This window comes from Vanellus vanellus (assembly GCF_965231255.1).
Source record: "Vanellus vanellus genome assembly, chromosome: 1".
NCBI classification, from domain to species: domain Eukaryota; kingdom Metazoa; phylum Chordata; class Aves; order Charadriiformes; family Charadriidae; genus Vanellus; species Vanellus vanellus.
Genome location: NC_138905.1, coordinates 133,734,533 through 133,756,614, shown reverse-complemented (window position 1 = coordinate 133,756,614; position 22,082 = coordinate 133,734,533). Strand labels below are relative to the sequence as shown.

The window sequence follows — 22,082 nt, the reverse complement described above, 5'->3', positions numbered from 1 at the left end:
CCACTTGTGCAGAGGATAAAACTTGAAATTAAGTATAGGATTCAGGTCCACGTTACGGCAGAGAGTTTGATCCTAATCACCTACATGTAGGTGTTGAAAGCTGTCTGGGATGCTCTACAGCATCTGATATGTTTCCTCATGTCTGGTGTATCTGAGAGAGAACTTGCAGAAGACCCTTTCCTATCGAGACTGGCAGCTAGAGGCCAAGCTGTACATGCAAAGTCATCTCAAAGTGCACTGGGAAGTGATTGATTTGTCCAAACAGAAGTCTGTGGAACCATTGGGAAAAAAAAAAAAAAGTATCCTGCCCTTTGTGCTGTTTTCAGATAACCAACACCCTAGTCACCTGTGTTTAATTCCTTCTGCAAATTCGATATCCTTTGTTTGAATTCATTCAATGACACTTGAAAAACAAGTTAAAACTTTTAAACACATCTGAAAATTGCCAGTACAACCATCGGCAGAGTACTCTGTATATCATGCAATTTAGTACAGCTGTCTCCCATATCCACTAATGACATACTGGATTCAGTAGCCGATCAGAAGTTGTTTAAACAAACCAACTAGTAATTGGAAATTGTAAAGGCACTGACTTGGAATAAGGCTTTACTAGATCTTGTTTTGCTCAGTTAAAAATATCATGCAATATAACTGAATAATGCAATTGAACTATAGAGCTTGAATTCATATTTAGATTTGAACTCCAAATTTCCTCACGATTTGGTGAGCCATCTCATGTGTTTTTAATTTACTTCGTCCATTATGAGTCTGCATCGTTTCAGTGAACTGTCAGATTGACATGTGATTGCTTGTGTCTCCTCGGTGAAGTAACAATATTACACTGAGTCTCAGGATGTTCGTCTGCAAAATGTGTATAATAATACCAAAAAGGTATTATCTGGCAAATGGATTCATTAATGGCAGTAAAGCCCTATAAAAGTGGAAAAAAAAATTGTTTTGAATTTGAAATACATTCTAACAAGCTTTATAGCACCTTGCTGTGGAGAGAGGCTGAAAATTGATATAATGGATAAAATGAATCTAGAAGCTTTCAATTAAGTTAAAAGTAGTCCTATGCAGGTAGAGTGCTGTCAGAGCTTCAGGATCAGCATAAATTTAGAGTGAAATATTTGAAGTAAGCCAGATATATTCCACTGCTTGAAATGGCCCTGTGTTCCAGGGCAGTAAGGTGAGTAAGAGGAAAGTTCAGCAAAGAGTCACTGTTCAAGGGTCCAGACACAGGGTTTAGGAAAGCCAAAGTCTACCTGGGGATGGATCTGTTGAGGAATGTGAAGGGCACCAAGAAATATTTCTGCAAGTGTAACAGCACCAAAAGAAAGTCTAGGGAAAATGTGGTCCAGTGCTGAATGGGGGCAGGGGACCTGGTGATAAATGACATGAAAAGGGATGAGGTACTCAATGCCTTCATTGCCTCAGTCCTTACTGGTAAGAGTGGCTTTCAGGAATCCCAGACCCTTGAGACCAAAGGGGAAGTCTGGAGTATGGAAACTTACCCTCAGTGGAGGAGGAGGTTAGGGAATATCTAAACAGACTGGGCAGACACAAGTCCGTGGACTCTGACAGGGTGCACCTACGAGTGCTGAAGGGGCTGGTTGAGGTCATTGTGAGGCCACGCTTGATTATCTTTGAAAGGTTTTGGTGACTGGGGGAGGTTTCTGAAGACTGGAAGAAAGCAAATGTCACTCCTATCTTCAAGAAGGAAGATCCAGAGAACTTCAAGCTGGTCAGCCTCCTATCAGTCCCTGTGTACATGATGGAGTAAATCCTGGAGAAGGTTTCCTTGATCAGCCTTCTATGACGAAATGACTGGCTCGGTGGATGAGGGGGGAGCAGTGAATGTGATTCATCTTGACTTTAGGAAGACTTTCCACACTGCTTCCCATAACATTCTCAAATGCAAACTGCTGAATAATGGACCAGACAAGCCGGTAGTCAGGTGGAATGAAAACTGGTTGAACTGCTGGATTTAAAGGGCTGCGATCAGACCTGCTGGGCTCTAAAGTGTTGTGGCACAAAGTCCATCTGGAGGCTGACCTAGCCTGGCTGTCCCACCTTACCACCTGTAAGATGCATGGGATGCAGGGTATCAGTGCTGTTCTGTGACAGCTTGGACCCAGCTGTCCACAGACCTCCAGTGCTCTTGCCACATGTGACACCAGTGCCTGTCTCAGAACGATGCTGCAGTCCTATGACATTGCTCCAAAAGTAGGTAGGTTGTAAGAAGGTAGGCAAGGCAGATTCTGCAAGTCTAGGTCCTACATATGGCAGAGAGGTTTGTGTGGGGTCTGTAATAGGACAACACAGTTTTCTTTCTCTGTGCTGTTGGTGAGTAATGCCCTTGAGTGTAGGGTCCAAGCCAGCACTAGCGACAAAGTGTACAGAGAAAGAGGCTTTCAGCCCATATCCCTCTTCTGGGGCTGTGTAGAGGGAGAAAGCATGAAAAGATGCACTACAGGCTAAATTTATGGTAAAGTGTTAGCTTAAAGTACCTTCTCAGTGCCTCTATCCATTCCTTAAGATGTGAAACTCTCTGAAGTCTGGCTGACTTACTCCTCCAGATCAGTGCTTTGCTTGCTTGAACTGCAGTGGCATATAAATAATCTCATTAGTATTTATTGCTTCTACAGCCAACTATGAGCTCTGAGTTTTGTTATTAATTCTTTTAGGTACAATATGCCAAGCAAGCAAGAAACAGACTTCACAAGGGAATTGCTTAAATTGAGGGATTCAAAACAGCACAAAATAAGAAATTGTCAGGTGATCTGTCTCCTGTTATAATTTCAAGGAGATTCTAGGTCTAGGACATTGTTATCCTTGTTCCCTCCGAGGATGGTCTGGCTGATGCTTGCCTGAGGGAGACAATGCATACAGAGGGATGCCCTGTGTTGCCAACTCTGAATCTGTTCCTTGTAGTGTTGCAGTAGTGGACAAGCACCCTCCCTCATTTAGTGATAAACTTAGTTACTAAACTGTGGAGAATAAGACACCTTTGCTTTACTACCTGCCCAAGAATCACTTTCAAAACTAGTTGTTTTTTTTTTTCTTAAAAAAAGAAAAAAAAAATCCTATTGTTGATAATATGTTTCTGTTCCCTGAGTTTTTCTTAAATATATGTTACCTTCTAGTGGCTTTTGACTGCTTTGGCCTGAAAATACTTCATAAACTTCCTTTAGTGCAATCAAACTACAAAGGTGTTTCACACAGCTGCCCAGAAGCCAAAACCACTCCTTCAACAAGCTCTATGCTTGGGTTTGTCTTACCTAAATTGGTCCTGACTTTGAATAAAATAATTATCACCCTGTTGTATGGATTCAGGATTGGAGCTTCTTCTAGTTCATTCACATGACTTATCTCACACCTGATGGTGTTTCAGCAATGTCCTATGAAGACACCTTTAGACCGTATCTCTTAGATGCATGAGCCTGACTGAAGATTTGCACCTCATTTACAATAATGTGTATTAAATAATGTATATTACTTCTACCTGGCACACAGACAAGTGCAAATTCACTACACAAGTCTATACCTGGACAAAATAATTGCAGCTCCTTTCAAGATCTTGATAGCCTCGTGGTGTGGTGACAGGCACAGAGGACTGTGTGATCCCTAAATGTGATTTGTGGGGTGACTATGCTACCTTGGTTCATAACATCTTCAATATGGGATCATTTGTTCATTTTGGCCACAGTTCCTCTCATCTGCTGTTAGGGGGAGAGGATCATTCAGGGTTAGCAGAGTCTAATGATTCCTTCATTAAATGGTCTATTTGGCACATCCAAAGACCTTTCCTGACATTCAATATTTGGAAGGAACCAGGTAATGTAGTTCAGAGTAGATTTCCAGCTCTTAACACCAGCTCTTAACTTAGTGTACTAACAAGCAATTTTCATCAGGTTGCATAAGTGTACCATTTCTGTGAGATGTTTAAAAACATACATAGTAAATACTCTTCTGTGTGTGCTGGGAGGCAGAGAGAGTTGGATCGGGAAAACTTTGTCCTTGACACTGTTACAATTGTGTTTTGTAGCACTGGAAAAGCAAATGATAACATGCTTGAAACAACAAAACAGCATCTAGAGAAGTAAGAGAAAAAAACACTCAGAAAATAAGTTTGAAAAACACACTTTTCGTAAGCTAATGCAAATAGGTAGTCAAGGCAGCCAGGGAGGAGCAGTAGAAAGAAGCAGATGGGCAGGCCAGGAGGACCTGCCAGTTGCCACATCATTTGACATGAGTTAGTCAGCATACTCTCTTTAAAGACTTTGTAAGGAGAGGACAAAAATCTTGCCTGACAATTTATCTCCGATGTAAATAAATCCATGTCCTATTTGTCAACCAAAAACCTGAATAGGGTCAGAATCAAGTGAAAGTGGATTTTGTTTTGATCTGAGTGGCCACTCGACTTCTTGAAGAGACCCATAAGCTGAAGCAAAGGTTCCTGGGAAAGCAAGTGAATCACCCAAGTAAACCGGTTCCTCATTGACAAGGTGATGTCTAGGTGAGGTAACCTTCAAAGTAGGTGCATGTCTGTGCTTTATAGGTGGGAATTCCTGACACAGGAAATGAAATTCCCCATTTGAGCCCTCACTTTTCACCAGCATTTGAAAACTTTGACCACAGCTTTATTTAACAGTTCTTTGGGCTGTTAAACTTTTACCAGGTTCAGCTCCGCTGTCTTCCGAATTGTGGCACTGAATCATAGAATCACAGAATGGTTTAGGTTGGAAAGGACCTTGAAGATCATAGAGTTCCCCCCCCCGCCGTAGGCAGGGACACCTCCCACTAGACCGGGTTGCCCAAGGCCACGTCCAGCCTGGCCTTGAACACCTCCAGGGATGGGGCCTCAACAGCCTCTCTGGGCAACCTGTTCCAGTGCCTTGCCACCCTCAAAGTGAAAAACTTCTTCCTAATGTTCAATCTGAACCTGCCCTCTTCTAGTTTAAAGCCATTCCCCCTCGTCCTATCGCTACTTGCCCTAGTAAAATGTCCTTCCCCAGCTCTCCTGTAGGCCCCCTTCAGGTACTGGAAGGCCACAATAAGATCTCCCCGGAGCCTTCTCTTCTTCAGGTTGAACAGCCCCAACTCTTTCAGCCTCTCCTCATAGGAGAGGTGCTGTAGCCCTCGGATCATCCTTGTGGCCCTCCTCTGGACACACTCCAGCAGGTCCATGTCCTTGTTATGTTGGGGATTCCAGAGCTGGATGCAGTACTGCAGGTGGGGTCTCATGAGAGTGGAGTAGAGGGGCAGAATCACCTCCTTTGACCTGCTGGCCACACTACTTCTGATGCAGCCCAGGATACGGTTGGCCTTCTGGGCTGTGATCGCACACTGTTGGCTCATGTTGAGCTTCTCGTCAATCAGCACCCCCAGGTCCTTCTCCTCAGGGCTGCTCTCCAGCCATTCCCTGCCGAGCCTGTATTTGTGCTTGGGATTGCCCCGACCCAGATGTAAGACCTTGCACTTGGCCTTGTTGAACTGCATGAGGTTGGCTTGGGCCCACCTCTCCAGCCTGTCCAGGTCCCTCTGGATGGCATCCCTCCCCTCCAGCGTGTCTACCTCACCAAACAGCTTGGTATCATCGGCAAACTTGCTGAGGGTGCACTTGACCCCACTGTCCATGTCAGCAACAAAGATCTTGAACAGTACAGGTCCCAGTACCGACCCCTGAGGAATGCCACTCGTCACTGCTCTCCACTTGGACATTGAGCCATTGACTGCAACTCTTTGAGTGTGACCGTCCAGCCAGTTCTTTATCCACCAAGTGGTCCGTTTGTCGAATCCATGTCTCTTCAATTTAGAAACCAGGATATCGTGTGGCACAGTGTCAAACGCTTTGCATAAATCCAAGTAGATGACATCAGTTGGTCTTCCCTTGTCCACTGCCACTGTAACCCCTTTGTAGAAGGCCACCAAATTTATCAGACATGACTTGCCCTTGGTGAAGCCATGCTGGCTGTCACCAATCACCTCCTTGTTTTGTATGTGCCTCAGCAGAGTTTCCAGGAGAATCTGCTCCATGATCTTGCCACATACGACTTCTCAAATATGATGGCTAGTGGCTTAGCGACCTCATCTGCTAGCTCCCTGAAATGTCCAGGAATTAGAAATAGACCTGTGACTTTGAATTTGAGGAACAATTTTGGTTCCTATGGGCAATATCAATAGATCATCACTCAGTAGAGTGTCTCCACTGACAGGTTTTTGGTGACTAGTTAGTCTACCACAAGCAGCCAGGTAAGTCCTGTTAGCTAGACTGACTAAAGCCTTAATAGTCTACGGCTCTCCTTTACTGAAGTACCTAAGTATGTTAATTTACCTTTGATTTTCAGAGAATTAGGCTTATATTTTATCAATTCCACGTGTCTCTTGCTGCACAGAAGACTCACTAAGCTAACAGTTTCCTAATTCTTGTTGCATTTTGCCTATATATTCTCTGTTGATCTATCAGCATCTGAGGGCAATCCAATAGTTTTCTTCTTTTTGACCGGAAACACCAGGTGTTTATTCACAGAAACACATGCACTTACACACACAGACATGTGTGTAGCCACGGAAGAAAATAAAGTTCTTGCAGTGCAGTATCTTGTTGCCATTGTGGCCCTGAAGGTGGGAGGATTTCTGCTTCCTCTCAAAGATGCTCTCTAGTGCATTCTGAAACTACCACCCAAGGGAAAGTTCCTCTAGCAAAACCTTCAGATATTAAACCAAAAAGGTCATAAAACCCAAACCCTTGGGCCTTGTGACTGTTATTCAGCTGTATTGAACTAAGGACCTCACTGTCACTGGTTTTGCTATTGCAGGATTCCCAGCAGGAGAACTGCAAAAGCCTTTCTTTTGGGGAACAGAGTATCCTAGGTAAGTACTGTACCAGGCAACTTCTTACAGCCGGAAATGAGTAATAATGGGGAAAGGTATTGGAAACACATATAGACAGGGAAGAGGGCGTGGAGAAGAAGGCTACACTGCTGAAGAAGACTAATAGGCAGTGCACAGGAATACTGTGTTGTCCTTCTCTAGGGAAAGCTTGGCCCCTGGGTTGTGTGTTCTTCCCTGCTGCGTCCTGCTTTTACTGTTGAAAAACCAGACTTTGAAAACTGCTGCTTTGTGCGATAACTTTTCTTTCCCTTGGGAGCTGTATGTGTTGCTGTTGTCTTAAACTGATGACTGATTTCTCACAGGAATTGCTAATTAAGTGCACCTGCGTGGAAGTGTTTCAATGCTATAGCATGCAGATGCAGCAGTGTGCACATGGCAGGTATGAAAAGGAATTGTAAATCGGGTAACCAACACTTCCTGAACAGAAGAGAATACCCTGAGAGGCCATTTATTATCAGTTTATTGTTCACTTTCTGCTAATACCTAAGATTAACAGTGGGCCTTCGGCTGTGCCTGTTGAGGTGCATGAGAATATCTCCATGTGCATAAGCGATTGCCCATGTGCTACTGTAGCTGAGGAAGAGTAATTATAGGTCACATATATTTAATTTTGAAAAATCACCGCTTTTGTACAGTTCGATAACTTTCTATTTTAGGACAGGATAAGACCAGGAAAAGTTTCTGACAGCAGTTTCTGAAAGTTATTTTGCAGTTATATAAAGCCAGTTACTGGGGAAAGAGATCTTTAATAAATCTTTGTTAAAAACAAATCAAAGTTTAAAAACATTTTGGGTTTGCCATCTTCCAATCTGGATGTGTCCTTGTAAACAGGAAATTTGGCAATATATGTAAAGAGACACATTCAATTTAGGAACAAATGAATTTGCATTCAAAGAGAATTCTTATGAGCCAGGTGACTTTCTAAGCGGTAATTAGGGCTAGAAGAAAGTCCTTTCTTGTTAAGGTGAACTTATTTTCTGCTGTGGTTATTGCAGACCTGTTTCCAGCTTTGCTTTCTGAAGAGATTTCTCTGTACCCTGACCTTCTTCCATAGAGATAAAATTGTGGTTCTTTCAAAGAATTATGCTTTGCTCATTTTTCTTCTTTAAAGGTTACCTGAGCTTAAATTGGTTTTGCTTGAGTACATATCAAAATGAAATTTAGTAAACAAATGTAGCTGTTTTATATCAGACAACAGATTGCTTTTGTCCTTGAAATATTCTGGATCTGTTTTCTGTCTGCTTAAAAGAAACAGTACATGGCACTGGAACAGAAATATCATCAAAAAGTCATCAGCACTTGCTGGAAAACTGATTTAGCAATTATTTAACATTTAGTGGAGTTTTGGTGTCCAGTTCCAGCATAACCACTATAAAACAGCTGCATCTGTTTGCATAAAGGGAAGCTTTACATCTCAGTACATGAAATAGAATACCATTCAAATGCCATCTTTCATAGTTACAAGTCTTCACTGCCAGATACATTGAAATAGAGACTTCAGACCACCTGAGTCGGTAGCTTCCTTACAGTCCTTTAAGCCTCCCCAGTCCCAGAAAGTTCCCCTCTGACGTGGTACCTGCTGGGTTGCCCCTAATCTCCTCCATCTGCGTCTAGCTGTGCCCCAGAAGTGAAGAGCATGAACAGAGCTGGGGGCATTTCTGGCAAAAACGTTGTTGAGCTGGACGAAATGCTGAAGGAGGTTCACAGAAGTAAAAGCCAAACTTCACTCCAAACTTCGCCCCATCTTTTGAAGCTGGGGAAAGCCCTAGGAGTGCCCAGGCACCAGCCTGTTCTTTGTCCCTGCCACCCCTAGTGACCAAGAATCTTAGAGGAAAAATAAGATGTATTTAGTAATTGGTATTGGTTCTTCTCGACTTCTTTACACGTTTTGCGCCATTCTTTTCATAGTTCTCCAGCTGCAAAAGATCCTGTACCTCAGATGTCAAAAACAAATTTAACATAGTACATTTAGTATGGATAATTATCACTGTGTGCTACACAAGATTACAAATTTGTCACACAAAAGGGTGATATTTCCATTGCTGAAATGTATAATTTTAAACAGCATTTTTTAGTGAAGGTTTGCAATAGTACTTTGTGGGGGAAAAAAAAAAAAAAGAGGGAAGATTTTATCACATGCAAATTACCTTTCAGGAAAGAAAAAACAAAGTGAAGAATTGTCATGGGAGTAGGGGGAATTAAATCATATAATACTTTTTGGGCATGACTGAGATGAGCAATTAGTGTGCTATGGATCATTAGGTCCAGTAATAACATGTTACTTCAAAACCCTCTGCCTTTCTCCTATTTCAATACAATGTGTTAGAAATACTATAAGCTACTTCTAAGTATGGCATCTCAATAATTGAAATAATTAAAATTGCAAAGAACAACCTAATAAATGAAAGATGCATTTAGTAGAACACTTTTCCCCTGCAATATCCACTGCATTTGCTATAAAAAAACCCTGAATCTTTCTCTCTTTCATCCATATTTTTCCCAGATGCATGTTTATTTGGATATAATGCGAAAAATACAATTAATTGTCAATCAATCAGGAATACAAGATATTTCTTTCTATTCTGTTTCTCCAGTGCATTAGATCTGACTGTAGATCCTGTCCTATTCCTGTGCAGAGTCAAGGAAATTGTATGACCTCTCTTTATAAAACAGAAGGGAGGTCTATTTAATGCTTTACAAACTAGAATCAATCATTTGCAAGCCTGTCTGTTGCATGCCAGCAAAGAAGGATTGGAGCTGGCATTACGGAAGCCATTTCAGTCTCTCCTTTTTTTCATGATCATGCTAAGAGAATAATTTCACCTATAACTTTGTCCTGTTCTCAGTTAGAATATACACAATGCAGTCAGCTGAAGGTGACATTTTGGAAGCTCATATGATGCTAATTAGGGATTTGGTTAGAAGAGTGAACCATCACAATGCTTTTTAAAGTTTGATATTAAAGGTTGTTTTTAAACAAGTAATAGTTTATCATTCAGACTTTCAACAGCTAAGTCAAAATTGTGCAGGTATGATTTTTAGTCCCATTCCACTCCCGAGTTTGATTCTTCTGTCTTCTGTCCTTTGGTGTTCATGAGTGTGGACATTTTGAAGAAACTGATCCTTTGTGTTACAGGTCATTAAGCTACGGTGCCATAGGAGTAATTGTTGGCCATGAGTTTACTCATGGATTTGATAGCAATGGTGAGTATTTGTCCATATGTTGATAACTTTTTTTTTTTTTTAACAGAGTTGACAGATTAGAAAGCTGACATATATGCTTTAGCTTTTTTATTGTTAAGTTTTGGGTGTTAACAATGCTGAATTGTGAAAAAAAATTATAAAGTTGTATTTTTTTTTTTATTTATTTACATACAGTCTTGCTTGTCTGAACCAGATTTTGTTTGATAAAGAATACTGCAAGTTTGACACTTTCTGTTTATTTTGAATGGAAACTAAATCACCAACAGATTGAGAAAACCCTGGTTGCGGGGAAGCGGAAAACTTCTGATTGATTGAAAAAAAATACTTCCAAGAAAACTTTTCATTTCAGTGTGACTTTTTTTGAAAGACAATTACATACCAATATTAAAATACAACACTGGAACAAAAGTAGAACAGAAACCGTATTGCAAAATATTAAAAAAAAAAAAACAAAAAACAAAACAAACCAAAAAACCCAAACACAGACAGAGAAAAAGGAAATGGTCTGAAAATGTCAAACCAACTGTCCTGAAAAACTGGGTGGAGTGGGGCATTACCACCATCTAACTTTGGCTCTCTCAGTAAAGTGCTTTTTAAAATTGGGCTCCCGAAGGGGGGCGGGGGTTGGGGCAGGGAGAGGGAGAAACATGAACCTCCTCCTCCAAGGAGCAATTTTGAGTGTCTGACTGACATCCCCCTCTGACTCGCTGTCTAGAGAAACCTCTTTCCACTGAAAACATAGGGAGTTTAAGGCAAAGCAGGCTTCTAGCTCACTGCCTCACAAAAGTTAGGTTGCTGATGTTGCATTATTTTGAATACCTCTTAAAAAAAAAAAAAAACCAAAAAGAAAACCTTGTATCCTGTTGACACTGCTCCACGACATTTTGCGTAAGCAAACACTCCTGAATGGCGAAATGTTTCTTCCCAAACTCCCATCTGCCCTCCTACTTCCGTATCACACAGGTTATGGTGTAGCAAGTACACCCATGTATTTGAGTGGATAGTTTGATTTGATAAACTTGGCTTCTGGAACTGACCTTCATTTGAGCACAGCACGGTTAAGAGACCCTGCTGCAGAGGATATGACAGCACGTGAGTACCGGCTGATTTTTCCATCCTGCAGTGGGATGTGGAGGGCCTGGACTTAGTCTTCAGTGCTGACCCAGTGTTCCTAGAAGTCCGGCAGTCAGGTCTTATATAGTCTTCTGCTGCAGAAAGGTAGAAACAAGAAGACGTGTTACGACTTTTTTTCACAGCAGGTTTATCTGCCCGAGTGGGTGCAGCCTTGCTCTGTGATTTGATTCTTCATTATGACTGTGGGAAAGAAAGGTAGGGAGCAGCCAGTAGACATGATACCAAGTACTGAAGATGTTTTCTTTCCTGTTCTTATTTCTTTTTTTCCCTGTGTGTTGTCTTGTTCAAGATGACAAGTTCCCTAGAGATGTATTTATTTCTATATTTGGAAGGTAAGAGCCTGGACAAGGGATAGCGGTCTGCTCGGGGAAGCAAATCTTAGATTCCTCCCTGACGGTTTGGAGACATGATGGAGATTAAATAATCTCCTATAAATGAGACGGAGCAGGGACCTGAGGCTGAATCTTCCACAAGCCATTGCTGTAACCATCAGCCTGGGGAATGGGATGTATGTATTCTTTTTGTTTCCATGAATACGGTTCAAATGTTCTGGTTTTGCTTCAAGGCAGAAAATGGAAACTTCAGAAGTTTCCATGAAACGTATTTTTTTTTTTTTCTGGTGAAGCGTATAATTAATTAATTAATAATAAATTAGTTATCATCACGTTTGCAGAATCAAAGACATATTGGCTGAGGATGAAAAATACTCACAATTATACTTACAAGAAAGCTCATATGCCTTTCACACTATGTAATTATAAAATGTACTGTAGAACTCATTAGTCATTACTATTTTTTTCTGAGGATGGAAATTATGACAATAAATAGAATGCCAGCTTTCCACCACTGACTTGAGTGGGGTCAAGATTTTTCTCACTGATCTTATCTACTTTGTACACACATTTGCATGAGTACATTCACCTTTCATTTCTGTGCCGGTGATAGATTCCAAAACTGGAAAAGCATAGGTTTTTCTCCTCCAAAAACATTTGTTTTCTTTCTTTCTTTCTTTCTTTCTTTTTTAAGGTCGAAAATATGACAAAAATGGAAATTTAGACCCTTGGTGGACAACTGACTCTGAAGAAAAATTTAAAGAGAAAACAAAATGCATGATTAATCAATACAGCAATTACTACTGGAAGAAAGCTGGCTTACATGTATGTAAAACACCAGTGAGTGGAAGCAGTGGTGCACTAGGAGGTTTTTGGTTTATTTTAAGTTATCTTTTTATAAATTCCGACATATTGGGATATTAGGCTACCAACTTCATTTCTCACAACAAATCATTTTTTGAAGAGAATAATTGTGACAAAAATTGTCTGTCAGATTTGATTAGTCCAGTCAAATACCACTACCCACACTCTGGTGACAGGGTTAAACCACTTCTCCCCATCACATCATATTGGAATCAGAGGAAGGGGATGAAGCCACTCAGCAAGGCTGGTCTAATTACTGTGAGCGTGTTAAATGTCTTCTGCAGATGAGGTCTGTAATGAAAACTGAGCAGCCACTCTTTTTAAAAAGAAGAATATAATAGCATGTTTCATAGATTCCTTTAGCAATTCTGCCCGTTATTTATTACAGCTATAAAATGGATGCACAACCCCTACTTTATTTCACATTCAACTCTTGCTATTTCTTCCATGTGTGCACACAGACCCAATTTGTATCTCAAATGAAGGGAGTAGGATAGTAGTAGCTCATAGAAAAGTACTGAGAAGGAAAACGCAAGGAAATTATTTCTATTTCATTGTCTATCAGAGCTGTGGGCTTCCCTGAAAATGTGCATATTATGTAAGTGTCAAAAATGAAGGGTAAGTAGGATAAATCCCAGACCTGCAGAAATCAATAGCTAAAATTCCATTCATGTTGGCTGGGATATGGTTTTAATCTTAGTTTTCAGGATAAAACACATACCCATGCCCCTACTCAATTCTGCTACCTCTACTTACATTTTAGAATCAGAAATACAGTTATGTCTTTGCTTTTTAAGAATACAGATGTCACATTGAATGCTTAGCAGCAATTTTAACACTTTCCCCAAGCTGTTTGCGTTAGTCTCAGAGATAACAAGGCCATATTGTAGTGCAGACTGAAGTCCAACAACTCAGACTTGAAATACTTCGTATAAGCTAATTTACAAATAAAAATTCTTAGGCTCATTCCTGAATATCTGTAGGACAGAAACTGTCAATACAAAAATGCTACTTAAAGAAGGTCATTAAAACCTTCTGCAAGGATGTGACTGAGCCCTTCCCACACTCCTGCCATTGCCTTGGCCATCCCTTTTACCTTCTGCATTGTCTCTTGAGATGGGATAGATCTGAATTTCCCCTCCAGGGTAGCTACAGCCTTTGAAGCCGGTGGATGGTCTTACTAGAGAGATCCTGTTACCCACAGCCTTGTCGTCTGTAAGGCTTTTTCCCTCCTGTTTCTGTGCGATAATCTAAAACAGTTGTTAGAGGGTAGAAAAAGAATCTTGATATTTTCTGCCATACTTTATAGCTTCTATATGAAGAGGTATGCATGCAAAGAGCTTTTTTTTTGCCTGTCATTTACATCAATATTTGTACATTCTGCAGATTTTTTAGTCCCGTAAGAATATTTTACGTGGATCAAGAAACCTATTTACTGTTCTTTCTCATTCAGTTTACAATAAAAATGTCTCCAGAAAAGACGCATAATGAAAGAAAAAGTGGATATAGAAATAGCTTCAGAGTGCAGTAATCACATAAAGTCGTCTGATCAAATAAAGGGCTTATCGTGTTCCCTGAGTCCTGTCACGAACTGTCTGCACAGAGTAGTCTCAGATACCTGACCCAGAGCTGCCTGAGATCAGCGGAGAGACTTCTTCCACTTATTAAAATGACCTATGACCCAAGTGCCACTGCTAGGTTCCTCTCGTTTTATGCTCTGAACCAGTCTACTTCACAAACCCACTGCAAGAAAAACGTATGGGTAGGCTAGAAAAAAAGGCAGCTGTCCCCTGGTGCCCCAGCACCTTTTCTCCTAAAAGCCTCTCTTCCACCTCCGTCTCCAGCCTCCTGAGGGGAGGGAGAACTGGCAGGAAAGTGCTGCACTTTCCTCTACTGCTCCCATTTCTCCTTTGTCACACCCTTGGGTGTAACACTGGACCCAAAGCATCAAGCAAGATGCTTTGGATCCCATGCAGGTGCTTGCCTACACTGAGCGGTGGGGCTGTGCACACGTACCTGGGTAACCCCTAGGTCCTTTTACCTCTTCTCCATCATTTTCCCCTCTTTCACCATCCTGACACTAAGGTGGGTCCTGACACCACCCCCCTTATACTCATCCCTGCAGCATGGGAGAACCTGTCATCGGAGGGTTTGCAGGACAGCATTGACCTTCAGAGCTCTGCTCAAAACTGCTCAATTACCTTGCTCATTTGAGGCACGGTAGAGAGTAAAACTGCTTAACTACAAATACGGTTTGGTAACACTAAGATCCTGGTAGGCTGGGTGATCAGAGATAATGCTGCACTTGCAGAAATGAGGATTTCTTCATAATGATATTGCACTTTGTGATACCAAGAGACTGACTTTTGCAGAACGTTTAGAAAGCACTGCTTCTCACAAATTATTCTTGTTACTCTTGCTCTTGGAATCAATACTGGGGAAAAGCAACATGAATCTCCTTCACAGATATTTTTAGAGCACTGAATATACTATCAATTTCAATTCTAACATTTTTTTAATTACGCTGTTTTATGTTATGACTTAAAAGTTATTTTAGCATCCCAGTAGTATACAAAGAGCTATGTAGGCAAGAAAGTATAACCTCTTAGATAAAAGTTTAAGAAAGGGGCTACAGGATCTCACATGTAACCAGAGAAAAACAGTCTTCAGGGGAAAATTTGTGATGCTGAGATCAAAGATCAGAGACTGGATTCCTGAGTGCGTTTTATCTACTACATTTTGTGCTACAGAGAGCTAGGACCAGAGCCAGGATAAGTCATCACAGAGAATTGTTTACTGACAGTTTTCACATTGAAACCCAGTTTTCTTAACTGGAGATATGACAGTTGAAAATGGCTGAGGTTGTTCTCGCCTTGTTTTATTTTTTCTCCTTTTTCTTGAAGTTGATCGAGAAGGAAGTTCAGAAATGGGTCAAATGACTGATGTTCTTTCATTCTGCCAGGTGAAAGGCAAGAGGACTTTGGCAGAAAACATTGCCGATAATGGTGGTTTGCGAGAGGCTTTCAGGGTAAGTAGGTGAAAAATACCTGAAACATAGTATTATTTGAAAAAAAGAAAAAAGAAAAAGTCCCTGAAAGGCACTCAGTATCTCTTTCTTATCAGGCATACAGGAGATGGATTACAGAAAAGAGGGGAGGAGAAGAAGAGCCTTTACTGCCAGGCCTTGAGTTCACACACAACCAGCTTTTCTTTCTGAGTTATGCCCACGTGAGTAGTACAAATGTGTTTCGAGTCCCCATCTATTAACCTGCACAATGTACAGCGCAGAGATGAGACTGCTTTGTTTCAACAATCTACACTAGCCAAACCCAGACTTTTAAGGGTATAAGCAAAGACTTCTTCTCCCAGGACTATTATTTCTTTTCTCTTTCTCTCTTTGTTGTCATCTATCTAGCCATGGTGCCAGAACCGCTGAAATTACTCTTGTTTTGGCACAGTGTTGTCATGGCAGCTTTCTTTCCTCTTGCTGCTTCCCTCCACTGCAAGGCTCTTCTTACACGTATTGAGTCCTTAACCTCTTTCCATTTTAGCTTCCCAGTTTTCTGGTGCCTGTCATATGCAGCAGTTTCTGACTGCTTCCACCACAGTCTTCTGCTGCAAATGTACCACCACTGTTCCTTACTGAGCATATTGTTCAGGAAAACGAAGCAGCAGTGAAGAAAATCTCAGTTTTTTTTTTCCCATCTTTGTTTGCTGTACACTAAATATGCTGCAGTAAAACTTGATAGGGGATGTGAGTTTTTTAGAAAAATGTGTAGAACAAGGGAGAGAATCAGAAATGAATTATTTGTTTAAGACAGTTGGGACAAATTCCCTATATGAGGAGTAAATTTGAGCTATAAAACTTTGCCCACCAGTTGAAAGAATAAAACTGAAGAAACGGGATCCAATGCAACCAATGTATTTTTTTAACCAACCTTGGCTGAAAATCACTTCTTTGCCAAGAGTCAGTGTAGCAGTGTGTGGGTCTATGGCCACTTGAGTTGACAATTTTGACCAATGACAAGACTCCACTTTCGTTGTTTATGCTGAGTTGAGTTTCACGCTGTGTCAGTTTTTCCCCAGAAAAACCTCGAAGCCGTAGGGAAGATCTGGGGGTCTCACAGGACCAGTGCATGAATTGTACATCCAGTGGACCCTCTGAGGAGAGGCACATGCACAGCGAGAGCAGTGTATGCCAGGTACCCTTGAGCTCAGCCTGTTTCCACGGGCCTCAAGGTTCTCAACACATTCACTCAAACTGCCAGGGTTGTCTTCAGCCAGACTAAAATTGCACTGAAGTCCACATGTCCTATGGGTGGTCTGGCCTAAAGGATTTTGTTGATAGGAAACATTCAACACAGGGGCTCAGGTAAGGCAGGGGCTGCTTAAATGAGATTTTTCACACAATGGATACAGCATAAGAGGGATTTTTCAGTTGTCCGAATATTCTCTCTACCTTGTTTTGTGGTCAGTTACGATTGGGTCAAGTATCGCATTAGGAATAGTGAATGGCAGACTACTGATGGAAACTTGAAAAATCATGGAATGGTTAGAGTTGGAAGGCACTTTAAAGGTCATCTAGCTCCAATCCTCCTGCCGTGGGCAGGGTCACCTCCCACTAGACCAGTTGCTCAAAGCCCCGTCCAGCCTGGCCTTGAACATCTACGGGGATGGAGCACCGACAACCTCTCTGGGCAACATGTGCCAGTGCCTCACCACCCTCAGCATAATGTGTAACTTCAAAAGAAACTGACATTCCAACATGGAACAAATGTGTCAGGTAGTATAGCTCCAATTCTAGAGATGTTAAGCATCATTACGTGTACCTTTTGTACACATTACATAGCTTTGAGACCAAGAAGTATGCTTCGTAATTATTAAGGCGTCAGATGCTGCAGCACATGCTGAAAAGCAAGCTCCCATTATAGAGAACCTCAAAAAAAAGAGCTAGTAAAGTGACTGTGTTTAGACGATGGGAATGAGTGGGTGGAGAATAACACTGGGTGGAGACTGGGTCCATTAAAGGATTTGAAAAATGAGAAAATATACCAACAGAAAACTGCAAGTTAGCAAAGGTGAAACAAAATAGGAGTTTGTGGTGTCTTTCTATTTTGTGCATTCTGTAAGCCATAGGCATCTTAAGAACAGTGACATTACATTCTACTTTACTTCCGAAGTCATCTCACATAACGTGCCTATTTCTGCTTTTTATCTTTTATTAGGTAAGATGCAACTCCTTTAGACCAGAATCTGCGAGAGAGCAAATATATATGGGAGCTCACAGCCCTCCTCAGTTCAGGTAGTGCAAATAATATATTTACTCAGTATAGATACAGAATCAATCACTGCAGCACACAAGTGCAGAAATTTAGCATGTTAAGAGAGGTTTAAGAGCAAACACAAAATTGGACTGTGCTCTTGGCTTAGATTGAAATTGAACTAGCTTTATTAGCTTATCTTTCACTATTACAAATGCTTTTCTGTAAAAATGAGGGGCTTGCATCTACCTTCAAAAGCAGTTGAACCAGAACACACTCTGATCCCTGTGACATTCTATAATCATGGCCTGAGTGTCTAAAATGTCTAATCTATCACTTTTTTTTCTATGCAATTCTACTTTAGAAAACAATGAATATTAGGAGGGTCCTTGATTTAATCTGCCTGAGTTCACTAAAAGCTTTAAAGTGAGTTCTTTGAATTATATTGATAATGCAAGGCAAAACATGCCCTGTAAGTTCAGTTCAAGATTGAGCTCTTCAGTTGCCCTTCAAGAGACACTTTGCTTGAAGGAGCTGTGGTCCAGCTGTAACAGCATGTCCGTGTCCTTGCCCAAAAGGCCTCCCACAGGCTCTCCTAACCACAGACACCCCTGAACCTCAAGAAGGAAAGGAAGAAGTTTGTAAGACTTTGTAAGAATTAGGAAGACAGAGTTTTTTTCTCCGCATCTCCACGGAGTTGTGTGACCAAAAGCAAGTATTTTTTTGTGTTGGGATTCATGTCGGTCCTATTTACTTAACCCAGAATTGTGTGTTTGTCCTCAGTCAAGTGCTACAATACCTCTGTATTTGGGGGAGGGATGTTAAATCCACAAGCTGGTTCATAACAGGGGTGTCTCCAGTACATGGGATTAGTTGCATCCTGGAGATTCCTACGGCTTTCTGTTGACTAAAAAGGGAGCTGGGATCCCACCTTCTCCATGGCTAAATTTAGGTGATGAGCCCCCTTTGCCTCAGTTCTCTCTTGGTAAAGTAAAAATAGCAACACTCCCTTCACAGGGGAGTTGTGAGGTTGATTCATAGGTATTCTGACATATTCCCTGGACACAGCCACACTGAAGCTGAAGATATAAACACGGCATGCATAACACACCTTGGGCTACTTATAAGCAGAATAGGGTAAGAAATAATGGAACTAGAAACATGATGACACAAATTTAATAGAATCTAGCGTCGCAGATATGTACGCTTGGTCTTGGTAGACTTCTATACTCTGCATTGAAACCTGCACTACTGTACCTTTGCAGTAGCTGTCACACCGCCTAGCTAGGGTAAAACTAGTGCAGGCTGCAAATCGGCATGCCTTTTAACAGTTGAAAATACATCATGATGATGAGGAGGCTGATCTTCAGCCTACAGATTGATTTTTTTTTATAATTCCTACCCTTGTTAAGATTTTGGTAAAATAGCCATCTCTTGCCTTTTAAAGTCCTCAGATTTATTTACCTATATGTATATTTATATATTCTGAATCATTACATAGCTACATTCCCATGAGATGGTGCAAATCACAAAATAAACAGTGAAGCCTGGGATAAGGTATTCATGAGGAAAACTCATGAAGGAATCGGCTAAGAAAGAAAATTCCGGAAAAGATTAGATGAAGTTCAGGTCTAGAAAACAGAGACAAAACCTTTTCGTAGTTTTTATGTGAGGTACTCAGAACAGGCATCTCTTTCAGACCCGAAGAGAAACTGTGATGCTTTTCTCTTCCTGCAAATCCTATCAACCAGGATAACAAATTGCATTATCTGTTTCCCCCAACTTTGCTTCTTTTATGTCCGAAGACCTTTATAACAGCAGTACAGTTAATTTCAACATTGACAGCTCTTGCTATCCAAAAAGCCCAAACTGCCTTTTCAAAAGTAATTATAAAAAGTAACTATAAAAGATGATAGAAGTGAGCAACATGTATCCTGACTATAGGTGTGTACATCTGAGCTAGTCACCCCAGGTTCTCTTCACACTCAAAAAAGAATACGCATTTTGAAAGTAATTTTATATATATATATCTATATCTCCTTCTGTAAGTAATAAAATTGGATACTTAGACTCTGCAAGTACATATTTCTATTGACTGCCAAGGGAGCCCAGGGCAACCCATTCAGGGGAAGGTGTCTCTACTGTAGTCCAATGGGATGAAATCCAGACAGCCCACTCTGATTTCACAGTTAATGTGTGGCAATATCAAACCAAGGATAGAAAAGTCACGTGCACGAACACATAAATATCTTTCGCTGGCTAGATTCTGGTTTTATTTATTTTTAATTGGCAGATTTTCCGTATTAACTATTTAGTCTTTGCTACTTTTGAATGCCAGTTTCAGAGTGAAATCCCTGGCATGGCAAGCAGAACTCCCACCAACTTCTGCAGCTGTTCTGCGCGACCAGCTCTTGCTGTTTCAGTACCTGAATATGTATTTGCAATGTTTTTACAGTAAAGCTGTATATCTTATTTGAAGCCTAATATAATTTTGTAATTCTTCCTACAAAACTGACCTTTAGATATTTTTGTGCCAGCTGACTGCAGATTTTCTTACCCACAGAAAGTCTAATCAATGTAATAAGAATGTTTTCTACCATGCTGAGCTATGCTGAGAAGCTGATTGTCTGGAATGGAGAAAAATGCCTTCCCACTGCATAACAAAGAGGGTGGAAAGGCATACAATTAATATCTCAGTGGATACTTTTCTGCTTTTAACTCAGGATGCTGTTTACTTTAATACCATTGCAAATTTCAGGTTAGCAAATTCCAAGAGGCTTAAAAGCATTGGAAAAATCAGCAAACAACGCAATCCCAATATAGCAATGGTAAAATAATAATTTCTGACAACATTAAATAATAGAGACACAAAAGCAGGAGCCAAGGACGACTGCAGACAAAGAGAGAGCTCTCCCCCTGCGCCTGGAGGTGCCAGTCTGGAATGCAGACACATTGTCTGGCTTGTGTGAGGCAGGGATGCGCTGCTCTTTCAGTATCACACCATCTGTGGTGGAAGCAAGAGAGTTTGGGAGCTGGTCAGGGCAGAAGCCTCAGAAAATGGATTTCCAAAACATCAGAGGAGTTGAGAAGCTCATGGGTGTAAGGCTGGGCTGGCCGATGAGAGGCTCTGCCCGACTCACCCCAGCTTCAGGCTGCAAAGTCCCAAGGAGCAGGATTGTGTGTGTACGTGGGTGGGCAGAGGGTGTTGTTACAAGAATCGGGCTGGCAAGAAACAAATCAAACCACTTCCAGCACAGCCATGTGCCTACACGCTCCTGCCTGCTGGACTGCAGAGGTTTGGCAGCTGCTGGGAGAAGGATTCCACCGTGCAAGGCTACAGCTGATCTCCCACCCTTGCTGCTGAGGGTCAGATTACAAAATTGTTCTGAGTGACATAGTATCCACAAAATGCGATTGGTTTTGGTTGAGTTTCTAGCAAAGTAAGCTTCTTCTCAAAGCACCAAATGAAACTAGATTGCCTACACATTAACTTTAAATGGGAGTGCTTCTCCTGAACTTTTTGGTTTTATTTGTGGAAAAATGACATGGGAAGCCTGAAAATTCAACCTGAAGTGAACACACTGCGACACTTAGAGGCCTCTAGTGTTTAACAGAAGACAATCTGCACGTCAATCACTTTTCTCTTTGCAGAGTTATCGGCGCCATGAGCAACTTTGAGGAGTTCCGCAAAGCTTTCAATTGCCCAACAAATACAACAATGAACCGAGGGGCAGAATCCTGCCGGCTGTGGTAGACGTCCCTTCCAGGTCTTCTGTCAAGAGGGGTCTGCAATGTGAACTGCTGCGCCTGAGCTCAAGCCCACTGCTGGAGTTTCAGAATATTGTTCTGCAACTTTGGAGAGGTGTTACTTCAAATGCGTCTTCCTTACCCATGCTGATAACCTGCGTGGATCTAATCATTCTCTATCCAGAGCCTAGAAACTTTTGAAATAGGAGCAGAGGATAGGTTTTCTTTAATAATAATAAAAAGGAACTCCTTTTCTCCACAAAGCTACTCCTGTTCATCTGCAGTGTCATTGCTGTTGATGGATAACTGCCATTATCAATTCTAATTCCTGATTTATAGTTGAGCATGAGGTAAATGCTAAAATCTAGGTTTAATCTATTGCTCTGCAGGGGTTCTATGCAGAATGTTCCCACATAAAATGTATTCTTTCTGGATGAAGAAATTCATGAGACCTGCTATAAAGCCAGCTCTGATCTGCTGTGTGATGCAGCATTTTCGTAACTTAAACTATCACTGCCCAGCATGCCATAAATGATGTCGCATGATGTAAAGACACAAGACTTTATATAAATTCGGTTTAATATGTCAGATTAGTGCCTCAGGTTTTGGAACAGTTTCAAGCTGAGAAAGCACCTCATGGTTG

The 22,082-nt window shown here is 41.2% G+C and overlaps 1 protein-coding gene across 1 annotated transcript in view; it reads left to right on the top strand.

The window, feature by feature from the left end:
- PHEX (phosphate regulating endopeptidase X-linked) overlaps nucleotides 1-21,446 on the top strand; it is a gene marked incomplete at both ends in the record, with an annotated part of 113,198 nt that extends 91,752 nt beyond the window's left edge. Inside the window, 7 exons of the mRNA XM_082492536.1 lie at nucleotides 6,822-6,876; nucleotides 10,034-10,101; nucleotides 12,262-12,392; nucleotides 15,394-15,459; nucleotides 15,555-15,659; nucleotides 17,657-17,733; nucleotides 21,344-21,446. Of these exons, the coding sequence (XP_082348662.1) occupies nucleotides 6,822-6,876; nucleotides 10,034-10,101; nucleotides 12,262-12,392; nucleotides 15,394-15,459; nucleotides 15,555-15,659; nucleotides 17,657-17,733; nucleotides 21,344-21,446 (605 nt within the window). The remainder of the gene's footprint in view (nucleotides 1-6,821; nucleotides 6,877-10,033; nucleotides 10,102-12,261; nucleotides 12,393-15,393; nucleotides 15,460-15,554; nucleotides 15,660-17,656; nucleotides 17,734-21,343) is intronic.
- Between the last annotated feature and the right edge of the window lie 636 nt (nucleotides 21,447-22,082).